The sequence below is a fragment of the Caloenas nicobarica genome, chromosome 13, assembly GCF_036013445.1.
Source record: "Caloenas nicobarica isolate bCalNic1 chromosome 13, bCalNic1.hap1, whole genome shotgun sequence".
Classification (NCBI taxonomy): domain Eukaryota; kingdom Metazoa; phylum Chordata; class Aves; order Columbiformes; family Columbidae; genus Caloenas; species Caloenas nicobarica.
Window position 1 is genome coordinate 7,611,651 of NC_088257.1, and position 12,556 is coordinate 7,624,206.

A 12,556-nucleotide genomic window follows, 5' to 3' on the forward strand; every position below is an offset into this window, starting at 1 on the left:
CTGGTTGCCCTATGCAGGGTGTGGAGACATGGGGACATCCCCTCAGCTCCAGCCTCTTCATCCAGCCCCACCAGCAGATGGAAGTGGCACAAAGGACCTTTCAACTCTCCTCTGGCCACCCGGGGACCTGCCTGGCTGGGGCATGAGGAGACTGAAGCTGTTCTGCTCATGAAATAGTATTTTGTGCACCCTGGAGCAGCGCTCGGCTGCTCCTCTCCTGGGGCCACGTGTTTCATGGCGTAGTTTCGCGACATAGTTTTTGTGACATAGTTTTTATGATGTGGTTTCTGTGGCGCATTTTCAAGGCGTAGTTTCTATGACGTGGTTTTTGTGGCGTAGTTTCACGGCGTAGTTTCATGACATAACTTTTTGTGAGGTAGTTCTTGTGACGTGTAGTTTTTGTGACGTGTAGTTTTTGTGACATGGTTTCTGTGGCGCATTTTCAAGGCGTAGTTTCTAGGAAGGCAGGAGAGGAGCAGCCTGGCACAGAGCAACCTCCCGGCTCCTGCTGCATGGGGAGGGACGCGGACAGGACCAAGCGGGCAGCCCCTGCGCGTGGATTTGAGCAGAAACGCAGCCCACAGGAAACCGGATAGGGTGAAACATAAAGCCACCTTCTTGTGGTTAGAAAAGGGAACTGGGAAGTCGCTGGCTGGGCCCTTTGGCTTGTTTTGCTTGTAACACAGCCAACGAATGTTGTCTCAGCGCTTTCCAGAAGTGCTTTGAGATCCTCCTCTGAAGGTCAGCGCGGTAATAGCAATGAATCCTTCAGGCTCTAGGACTCCTTGGCCCCTTCGGAGGACATTTCAGCAACAAAGCACAGGACTTTGCATCAAAACGATGTCTGCACTGCGAGAACGGCTCCAAAACATGTCCTGCACGGTGCAGTATCAGTGTGTTTGCCACAAGTCTCCCCCTGTGGATGGGGTAAAAGGTTGGGTGAAATGCTGAGAAGCCACTAATGGCATGTGGTTCCTCACCCAGCATTTACCAAGAAGAGCAAAATTTAATAATAATTTTTAAAAAGCGGAAGTAGAACATTCAGCTGCTGCTTCAGAAACATTTCTTGTGTTGTATTTCTCTTTCTATAGAGGTTTCAATAAACAGCTTCTCATTACAGAGCCACAAGTGACACGGCATCAGCAGAGCCCACAGGTCCATTCTGCTCCGAGATGCAGGTTTGCAAACCTGCTGCTTTCCTTGGGCACACGTGGGTCTCTGCAAAGGCAGGGTTAGACCCACCACGTGCATCTCAAGGAAACAGACCGAGCTTTGGTGATGTTATCTTACCTGTATATGCGACCAGGTGCGTCACAAATGGGCAAACTACAGAACCTTCTAAAAAAAGAACAGTTTAATAAGATGCTTTAGGTTAAACACCAGGCTTATCGGAGGGCCTTCCCAAGCAGCTGGGGAAGTCACCAAGGATACTGTCTCTCAGAAGAAGAGCAGCACAGCTATTTGTTCAGAAATTTAGAAAATATCCTAACTCACAGCCCTGCAGTACCTGGTTTCTTTGCCATAAATGACTTTCAGACAGCTTGCCTTTCAAAATCTGAGCTGGCCGGGGCCGGAGGGGCAAGAGCTGGCCGTTAACTTATTACACCTTTAAGAGGCCCAAATCCTTAAAACTATGTTATTAAAGAGAGAGTAATTAATCTAAGTCCTGTTTTGCAGTATTTCATGGGATTAATATTTATTAACAACCTTTGAGTGTTTGTAAAGTTTCCCATTTTAGCATGCCAGGAGTGAGTAACCCCAAACTAGGTAGGAGTGACCAAATCCTGACCCAGAGGCCATACTGTTCCTGCCCCAAGAGCCCTCTCAGTGTTAACTGCACAGGTGGAGCACACCCCACCTCTTCGCACACACCCAGCCCTTTTCCCCCTGTTTCAGATTCACTTTTACACCATCTCTCGTCTCTTTTTGATGGTCACTGCTCCTGATCTGGAGATTCCAGACACTGACGAGCCGCGGGAGCCCGCATGTGTCCCTACACCACGCTCCTTGAAGAACCGCGGGTCGCCAGGGCCAAGTGTCCCTTGCAGACCCGCACCACCGCCATGGCCGGCTTACTGACGTCACCGCGGGTACTGTGACGTCATACCCCAGGACCCCGCCCCTCCCTTAGCCCCGCCTCGATGTGGGCGTGGCTATCGCCCCTCCGGCCCCGCCTCTCGCCCTCGTGGCGCTGGGCGGGGCGGGGCGCGCCTGCGCAGTGCGGGCAGCGCCGGGCTGCAGTCGAGGCGCCGGGCGCGGAGCCGGCGGGCGAGCGGTGTGGGGGCCTCGGGGCGAGCCGAGCATGGAGCGGCGCTCTCCGGCTGCGGCCGCTGGCCTGGGCAGCGGGATGCGTTGCCCGCCGCACTAAGGCAGCGGCGAACCCCGAGAAGCCAGGCGGCGCGGCGAGCCCCGCGGCCGTGTGCGAGCGCGACTCGGGCGGCAGCGGCGGCTCCTCCCGGCGGCCTCCTCGGTGTCGGCGCGGGGCTGTGCGGGGAGGGGGCCGCGGCGCCGCCCCCGCCTCCTCCCCTCCGCTCGGCCGGCCCGGGCAGAGGCGGGCGGCCGGGGCTCCCCCGCGGCGGCGGGCGGGCGGCATGAGCGCGGCGGCCTGAGGGGCCGGCGGAGCGGGGCTCGCCCCGAGCAGCCTCCCCCGGCGGCCGCGGCCGGCGGATCGGACTCGGCTGGGACCTGCCATGCCTGCCCTGGCTCCTCCCATGGCATGAGCCCGTGCTCTCCTCCCCCCTCCGCCTGCTTTCGGTCTTTCTGCGCTCCCGGGCTGTCAGATGGGATAAAACACCCGCGGGCGTGCGGGGCTCGGTGCTGCAGCGAGCGGGCGCGGGGAGCGGCGGCGGAGGCGAGCGGCGAGGGCCGGCGGCTCGCCCGGAGGCGAAGATGAGCTGGTGGTGCGCTGGCCGGTACCGGAACGGCGGCTCCTCCGTCCTGCTGCTGCTGCTGCTCTGGCACTGCCGGCTCCGGCCGGCCGGCGCCGACAACGCCAGCCAGGCGTACTACACCGCGCTGATCAACGTGACGGTGCTGAGCCCCGAGCGGGGCGGCCCCACGCTGCTGAGGATCGACCGCGGCCGCTACGGGCAGGATTCCCCCAAGGTGGAGGTCAAGGGCCTGCTGGTGGCTCCCGTGCCCATCAACGGAGGTAACGCGCTCTTCGCGGCCGTCGGGTGGGTTTTGGCCTTTGTCTGAGCTCTGCAGACTTTTTCCTAGAGAGCTCTGACAAAAGAGGAGGGAGGGCTTGCCCAGGGGAAAATAATAGTAAGGAAAAAAAATCAGTGATCCGAGAGTGCTGGCCTTCGTAACAGCTCTGCAAAGCATAATGTGTTTTCCAGCATGGGTCTCCGTAGATTAGTCATATTTGAGGGATGAAGGTGTTATTTCTAAACTAATTACGGGGGGTTGGTAGCGATGGTTAACAGTATTTGGTTACAGCGATTCCATGGATCTCAGAACAGCTGCACAGCTGTCTCACTGTGATAGATACACATCTGGATGGCTTTTGCAGCTGCATGAAGTCGTGATTGTTCAGTGTACCTTTCTTAAAGATGCTGTTTAAGCTGTCCATCAAGACTGAAAGGACTGAAGCTATCAAGCTGTTACACTCATGGCCAGTCCAAAATTCAGTTGTTTGCAGTACTGAACGCTGTGTAGTCCTTCCAAATAAGTTTTATTTTTATTAAGCGAAGCTGCTGTCCATTGATTGTTTCCTGAGAAATGCTGGGGTTTATAGAGAACACTAATTTAAACAAGTGAGAGTATTATCTTGATTTTTGCCGGAAATGAAACCAATCACTTCAGCCATAATGATGTGGGTTTAGTAGCATCTTATTTGGAAAACCCTTCTTGATGTTATCTAAACTGCCATCTTTAAGAAATGAACCACTTGATGGATCACAGTGGTACCAACCTGTCTCCTGGACAGTAAACCTATGAATAATGCATTAAGTGAAACAATGTAGTCAGTTAAAACTAGACTCTGAGTGGTGAATATTAAGAGTTTTTAAAAATAATTGATAATGCAGAACTACTGTTATTATTAAAAGCTTTTGAGAATTTACCAAGTCGTAAGATTAGGAAAATACTTCAGTGCTTCTTCAGAACAAAACGCAGCCTGCTGTAAGCTTCTGGGGTGTGTGAAGCAGGCTGTGCATCAGCGGATGTTTACTAGTCTCATTGAACCTTGATTTCATTAGCTTTGCGAAGTATTAACTAGAATATATTAATATAGCATATTTTAGGTGGAACGGTGAGGAAGCAGAAATCTACTGTAAAATGATTTTAATTTGTATTTAAAATCCTACCTGCCCCAGGCTCTCAGTTGTCAAATATGCTCAGTTTTTCCTTGTGCTTCCTGGTGTTCCTCACTTAAACACACACACCCCAGCCTCCGGATGAAATCAGGAGGCTGTCCTGAAGGGGTGAGGCACATGAACACTGTTACTGCAAGTGGTATTTTTAGGGTTTTAAAACACGCTGTCTTTTAATATATAAGGTATCAAAATGCTGGCTTTGTTTAGTAGCTTCATTATGTGTCGAGGAAAAAAAAAATATATTAATTACTTTTTGACCTGCTGCTGTAACATTTTCTGCTTTCTTTTGATATGATCTTCATTGAAGTGTAATTAAAATGTTGAGGGGGTCTGACAGCATTTTCATTGGAAGCTAATAATGAGAAAAGAGCTAAATAAAATTCTGAGCAGTGCATAAACAGTATTTTTATACCTTACTGCTAAGTATTGTATGATGAATAACTTCAGTGAGAAACCCCATCAGGAATCATGAAATTGCAGACCTTAATTTCTGCAGTTTTGACATGGTGCAGTCATTGAAACTTTGCCTTCGGTTGTTGAGGAGATTCAGTTTTGTCCTTCTGTTCCTCAGCAGCCTGTTAAAGCAGCAATTGTCTTCCTTTGAAGGTCTTCTGAATTTTCTGTGTAGGTTGCCATGTGGTATACATTTTGTTTTAATTTTGCCAGGGCGCACTTCACATGGCTTAAAAATATTTCATGTAGTAGGGAAGACTGGAATATTTTAGGCTTTTAGTTAAGATTTTCTGGAACGCTTATGGTCATAGTCTTTGCTATTTTATATCTAGATTTGATAAAAGACAATGCTGTCTTGCTGGAAGTAATTGCTCTAATGCCTTTTTATCAGCCTGTTAATATTGCTGTAGGACTTGTTTGCAAGGTCTTTTTTTCTAAAAGCTCTTGACACAAGTAGCTGGCACCAGCCTCTGCTGTTAGAGCAGTAAGTGTTCTACCCCAGTTCTCATGTATCCTGAGAAGAAAAGGACTCTACAGCTGTTAGCAACTATGTCTGAAAATACCTTGACTCTGAAACTGCTTTGATGTCAAACATTTGCCCATTCTTGGGCCATCCCTTGAAATTTCCATCAACATGAGTGGGCTGGGGCATCCGTGTTTTAGAGCTGAAATGTGGTTAGTGTCACACTTTCGTATGCTGCATTAAGATTCTTTATGCATTACCTGCAGGGAAATAAATGAATTTACTAAGTCAAGATTTAGGACCAATGATCTGATGCTGAACATACACGATTTGTAATAGCACAGCCTGTGATTTTAAGTGTTGTGCTCTACAGTGTTTGGGTTTTTTTAACTTGTGTTCTTGAATATGCCAAATATTTTATATATTTTCTGAAGTTGACAGTCCCGTTACCCATCCTTTAAATGTCAGTGAAGAACGATGTATTCAATAACTTCTGTTTCTTTAGCAGAATTTCTTCAATCAAATTCAACCTTGTTATGTTAATACATGTATTAAAACTCTTGCCCTGTTCTTTTTCTAGAACCATATGAAACTAATACTGGCTTTCAAAAGCGGTGTTCTGCTGGAACTGATACAGCGGTAATTGCATGACCGCTTGTGAATGTGAGCTGGGGAAGTGCAGCTCCAGCAAGCCGCTGCTCACAGTTGGGTGCTGGCTGTCAATACAGCACCTCTGTACACAGAACTTTGTAAGTGCATTAAATGCACGATAGCAGCCGAGTTTCTCCATTAATCTCTCTTCCATTCTTCCACTTCTAGTTCCTTTTCTTTCTTCCTTTAGCTTGTTAATCTTTTGTCATGACTTAAATAATTTCTTACTAGAGGAGTGTTTTAAACAGTTTCTGGATATGAATGCTTACAGATGATCGAAAAACGCTCCTCTTGTTCCTCGTGGGAGGATAATAGTGAAATGCATCTTCACAGCCTGATGCAGCTTTTCTGATAGTTCAGTTCAGGTTTGTCATCTCTTTGGTCAGGTTACTGAGCACTTCCCATTCAGTCCTTTATTCTGGTTCCACAGAGTCACAAATAACAGGCATTTCAGCCCAAACTTCCCAGAGTAGCTGCCTGGGCACCTGTGGCAGTGTCAGTACGTGCACCACGTAAGTGGTCAACCCACCATCCACTCTGGTGACCTCCACTTGTAGGTGTCTCTGGTAGCAGCTGCCTGACACCAGCTGTGGTGCTGACCTTCAGGTGTCAGGCGTATTCCCCTTGCTGCGATAAACCAAGATAGAAGCCATTGAAAACTCACTTTAACAGTTCTTGGTACAAACTGCAGTGCTTTATGGCTTAGTTCCCTCAAAAATCTTCTCCGTGGTGAGCAGGACTCTTCTGTAAGTGTTGAGTCTGGGTTACTGCTCGTGGGTCTGGACGTGGAGATGGGGACTGATGGGACTGACAGGGAGCGAAGTAGCAGCAAATTTAAAGCCAAATTGAAAACATAAAGACTCGCTGAAATAGGTCAGGACCAAGGGTGAATGGCAAAGGGTGGAGTTTGGAGGGCTGTGGGAGGTGATGGTTGTATGAAAGCTGCACTGGAGAAAGAATTCATGGAAAGGGGAGATGTCAGCTAAAGGGGTTAGTAGGATTTTGACTGGGCAAGGAGAATGAGAATTTGAGGAAAAACATATGTTAGAAAAAGGTGGAAGTGAGGCAGACACAATATTGGCACAATGTTACGAACAGAGGTGTATCTTGTGCATGGAACTCTTAACTATAGTGTTTGTAGCATCTGGCACTTCATAAACGTGCTGCATGAAGAAGTTGTAGCTGCAGAAGGTTTAAAATGACAGTTTCCTGCTAACTGTAGACCTTTAGGTGATATTCAGACAGAATTTTGTGTTTCTTTCTGGCCCAGAATCCAAAACAATAAGCTTTAGGAAAATGCAACAAGCAAATATATCAATAAATATAAGAGTAATGGGAGAAAAGCCTTGTGCATGCATCCATCCTTTACCATTGGTCTCAATATCCAGTTTAATTAGTAGTCATTAATTGATAACAAAAGTGGAGGTTATATATTGAAGTTTATAGTCATAATTGTAGTATACTTACTGAGCGAACAAGATTGAATCTTAACTATTAACAGGAGTCTTCTAAGCTTTGGTGATCTTTTGTTTAACATCGTCCCTGAAACAAGATTACCTCATGTTCAAAGAGTTTCTTTTAGTGTTAAAGCCAGCTTTAGTCACAGCAATTACCTGAAATAGTTCTTGAAAAGAAAATGTTGCTGTACATAACTCATTGACGTGACTTTTAAAAAGCACAAGTTATAACTGGCTTGAATAAGGTCTATATTGATAATAACACTAGTAATGCATTGAAAGAAAAAAAAATATATATTATATGTATTATACCATAATGGGATAGCAAATAACTAGTACCCTTGCTTGAAATAAGAAGGAATCAATACTGCCGTGTTGTTTCTGTGAATTTCCCAGCTGAATTCCTTTTCTGGAAGCTTTATCACAGGACGATAATTGTGGTGTTGCACAAGGCAGGGGCTGTTTGGGCAGTGGGGTGTGCCTGGGCAGTGCTGCCCGAGGGAGGGCAGGATTTGGGGCGCAGCTGCCCGGGACTGCCTTGGCCCCTCTGCTGGTTTCTTTCCCAAAGAGTCTCTTGATCTGCTGCCCCTCAAGATTATTGATGGGGTCTCTCCACCTATTGTATTACAGTGATTGAAGGTCAGACTTTGAAATGGTTTCTGTATGTGTAACTGAGACAGACCAGCTCTGGCAACTGGTGCTTGCCTCAGGGAGTAGAGGATTAGCTGAGATGCAATCAATATCAAGATATTAGACCTTTTTTTTAATAAGGAAACAGATGGCTTGCTGTACGCTTATGTCTTCTGAAATTATAAAATTACTTGAGTGACTTCTGATCATATCTTTTTATGTGCAATGATTTGGTTTAGGATAGCCTTAATTTAATGTGAAGTTGCTTTTCATTCTGGCATGGACATCATCCAGGTAATGCTTGCAAGCCCTAGTCTATTAGATCCTAATTGGACTTTGGACAGCGGAGCATAAATGGCATGATAATGGAGAGGTATCGATGGCGATTCCTGCTTACACTGCTCATTTATCTATGTCCCTTACATAGCCAAGTGATGTGCCTGGTATGTTCAGTGTATAGCGGATGTTTTATTTTAGCCAGCTCTCTGTGCTAGAAGGGTGACCGTGATTGTAAGACTTTAAGTTTTTGAGTGTATTAAGTCTGTTGAAAAGATGAACAGAAAAACTAAGACTTTCCACTATTATTCCTGGATTTTATTTAGTTAAAAGTGAAAAGGTTACTTGACAGTTGTGTAGTGTAAATAGGCTGCTAAGGTAAAGAAAAGTGGGTTGTGACTTTTTATTAAATCTCGAGTGACTTATACTTACTCAGTTCAGGTTTATCTAAACCAAACAGATTTTCCTTAATGTTTTTGTATTACTTAAATACTGCTGAAACAATATTGTCAGCTGTTAAATTTTCATCAGGACATACTGAATCCACCTTGTCAGGATAAACATGTTGTATGCATTTGAATGGTGTTTGTTGGTATATATATATCATAGCTCTGTCCACAGCTGAGAGAGACTTTGATCTCTACCGTGGTAGAAAATTTTGTACTACTTTTCCCACAGATGCAGTTTCTGTTATCTCTTGCTACTTCTGTATCGGTTTTTAAGCTAAAAATTTCAAGTCCATACAAATTTAAAGGTGCCTACGTAAATTTTTACAGAACTGAATTATATAGAAGACTTTTGAGAATGCTGCCTCCCTTTTCAATGTGCCTTTTGCCTTTCATTGCTTTTGTGATATTTTTGTTTTCACTTAGCATTTTAGATGCCAACATGATTGTGCTGAAGCAAACTGTACATAATCCATAGGATTACTGCTCTTCACCCATCCCATATATTTTAAGTACATTTCTGTTGGCCATAGTGTCTACTTTCAGAGTTAATTTGGGCAGCTTGACGAGCTGCTGCGGGATTGCGGCCATTTATTGAATTCTATTTTCAAAATGATATGTCACACCTGAGGTTCTTGAATCTGATTTCACTGGAGAAGGATGGCATTTTTAGCTTTCAAGGCTTGAGAAACTTCCTACCATAATCTGCTGCTGCTTGCACCCCTCTGCATTTTTGAGTGGAAATGCTCTGAGCAAGGGAAAAGCGTGTGTTAAACAGTAAACTGCTTTTATCTTAGCAGAGGACATAAGGCTGGTTGCTTGTGCCATGTTACAGTTCTATCACATTTTTAAAAAAGGACTGTAATTCCTTTAGAAAAATGGACTGTTCTCTTGAATTTAAGGCTACAAAGACAAGCTGCAGAAGTGCAGTCAATAGCAAGTGGACTCCTGTGATCATTGCTGCTCACGACGGACGCCACCAGCGCTCTGGAACAACTTGTGGGGTCAGCAGTTTCCGAAGGGATCTGAGTAATAATGTCAGGGTGATAGAAGAAAATACTCCGTAAAATTTGACTTCAGGCATCTATATTTCCGATTTTTCCCCGATCCCCCTCTATAAAACAAAAGCACAGATACAAAAATACAGCAAATAGCCCTGCATGTCTGAAACGGCAAATAACGTTCTTGAAAAACAATTGTGAAAAGGATGTGCTTATATCTGACTCCCCACCCTCCTTCCAGGGGAACAGGGAGAGGCACTTCTTGTCCATATTAAGAGATGTAATGACTTCCTGTACCACTGCCACAATATAGACTCATCTGCAATAGTTTTCTTTAGGAGAGCAAAAGATTTTTTTTCTCTTTTTTAGATGTCAAGCTGAGAATGCTTAAAAAGATCTTTTGTTTCCAGCAACTTTTAATAAGTTAAACTGGCTATTTTTTTGAGGGAGACCTTTTGCTGAAATCCCATAGTCTGTGCTGTAGAACTCACTTCTTTGAAAGGAAAATTTTATGCGACGCTTGATTTGAATAGCTCTTAGGATCTATGGCTTTTAGAGCTATTATGCAAATAAATTGTTTGTTTATGCCTTGAAAAATCGCTGTTCATCCCAACAAATTTTCAGTAGCCAAACTCCTGGCATTTGAAAGGGTAAATCTACTTGCATTATAAGTTGCTATTGGCTCTAAAGTTCTAAAATCTTTTGATATGATCAGTGTATCAGACTAAACTGCATTTCCAATTGTGTAAACAGAAATGTCTTTCAGTTTCAGCTGCTGTACGTTGAAGTTATCATCTGCGTTGCGTTTTGTGCCTTCTGTGCGTGGTTCTGTGTGGGTTTGGGTTACTCAGGGTGCGTTACAGCGTCAGAAAGGACAAAAGAGCTCTGTGTGCTGTTGAATCCAGACATCCGGCACTTGCCAGTTCTGTTACTCTTCCTTTATACCATCAATACCTGACCACCCGAGTGCATCGTGTTTGCAGAACTGTTTGTTTCTCTATGAATTTGAATGCACTTTCCTTGTAGACAAAACGTGCATGTGTAAAAAGCTGATGTTGGCTGCTGGGGCTTTACAAGAGCAGCTTTTAATACAGTCCATTTTTTTACAGTAGCCTGCACATGGCAGATAACTCTGAAATCTTGTTTTCACATTCTCCTTTGTTTAGTTGGACTTCCCACTGCAGTGATATTTATGACTGCGTTAGAAAAAAAAAGTTGTACTCCCCAGAATGAGTGATGAACAGCTGTTTCGTAAATGCCAATAGCATATGAACCATATTTTAATGTTTTTCAGCCTCTAGGCAGTTATTGGTTTGAATGTGAATTCATTGTTCTAGCTGCCCTAGAGTTAAAAATAGCTTGTGTTAGTGAGCCTAATTCTTGCGCATATAGTCACAGCTTTTGGTGTATGAGATATGTTGATTTTTTTTTTTAAGACTTTTTTTCATAAGAATGCAGTTAGCGTTAGCCTTTATTAACAAGAGGATGGTGGCTTCGTAGTGCATAACAGTTAAGCAATTCAGCAAACTTGTAGTATTTTTCTTTTTTGCCTATTTAAACAAGTTGCCACCTGTGTGAATGTATTTCCCACTTCAGTTGCAGATCGCCTGGGCTGTGACCCTCGAACACGTTTCCAAGTTCCACCGAACACCAAGCAGTGGATCGCTTTACTACAGCGAGGAAACTGTACCTTTAGAGAGAAAATCCTGCGAGCAGCCTCACATAATGCCACAGCTGTGGTCATTTACAACAATATATCCAGTGAGGAACCTGTCACGATGACTCATCAAGGTAAATAAAACGTAATCTCTTTCTTCTTTGCCCAAGTACTCTTTTGCTATATAAGCTATTGCTAAAGAGCTCTTGGCAGGGCACCGATGATGCTATTTGAAATACTCTTGTCTGTAATGTCGTTTGCATATATGCAATACAGTGAAATAAGCCAACAATTCTGAAAAGTTGTTTTCCTTTAGTGTGCATTTCATCCAAGGAGGAGCACTTTGTGGTGGGGATACGGGTGTTTTGGAGTGAGGAAATGTCTGTAACTTTTTGGGAGCAATCTGTTTCAAACCTTTCCAAAGAAGAAAAGCTAACACATAATGGAAGGTCTAGAGTTTTAGAAAGCATCTGTACTCGAAGAATTTTTATAGTAGCATGTCTTCAACTGGCTGTTATGGTAGTGACTTTCAAATGTTAACAGTTATATCATGATCTGAGCTTGCATGCTTTTTTTAATGACAGTTTACAGAGGCTTCTCTTTCTACAATGTGTCTGGTGATTCCTGTATGGCATTCAAAACTTAGTGATTCGTACTGTAGTTACCTCTGTTAGTTGTCTAGAATCGGACTATTGCTGGTCTCGAGTAACAATGAAATTCTGGATTTCTACTTTTTCAGGGCTATCTGTGTAAAATTTTGCTGTTAAGAGTGAGTTACTTTAGCTGCTGGGAGCCTCATACATTAAAATTTTCCTTGGTTAAAAATGGTTTTCACAATTCTGATAACTACTTTTATCATTTTGCCAGAAGGCATATTTCTATATTTGATGGCTGCTGGCTGTTGGTTATTGGGTTTTGGTGTTTTTTCTAGAATATTTTCAATCCTTTTTCTTTAAGCATAGGGGGTTGCTTGGAAACTGGAATTTCCTAATTGTTGCTCTGCATATTGTCTCACAATTAGAATTCCATTCTTTTACTGAAGGGCTATGGTTGCTTCTATTTCTCTTTTGTTTACAAGGGAAATGTCTTGTGGTAATTAACTAGGCAATTAACCAATTAAGTGGGCAACAACAGGCAACAACACCTCTGGTGGTCTTTTTTTCTGCCTTTTCAACCATGTCACTGCCTGGGTGCTTTTTAGGT

General features: G+C 44.2%; 1 protein-coding gene across 3 annotated transcripts in view; it reads left to right on the forward strand.

The window, feature by feature from the left end:
* Window positions 1-2,596: 2,596 nt before the first annotated feature.
* The window catches only part of RNF130 (ring finger protein 130), a 51,073-nt gene continuing 41,113 nt past the window's right edge, over window positions 2,597-12,556 (forward strand). The window contains exons 1-3 of one of the 3 annotated variants that reach the window (XM_065643966.1): window positions 2,622-2,789; window positions 2,867-3,151; window positions 11,293-11,487. In XM_065643966.1, the coding sequence (XP_065500038.1) occupies window positions 2,717-2,789; window positions 2,867-3,151; window positions 11,293-11,487 (553 nt within the window). In that variant the 5' untranslated portion in view covers window positions 2,622-2,716. Of the gene's footprint in view, window positions 3,152-11,292; window positions 11,488-12,556 lie in introns of all 3 variants that reach the window. The other 2 variants (XM_065643965.1, XM_065643964.1) reach the window with 2 other exon arrangements.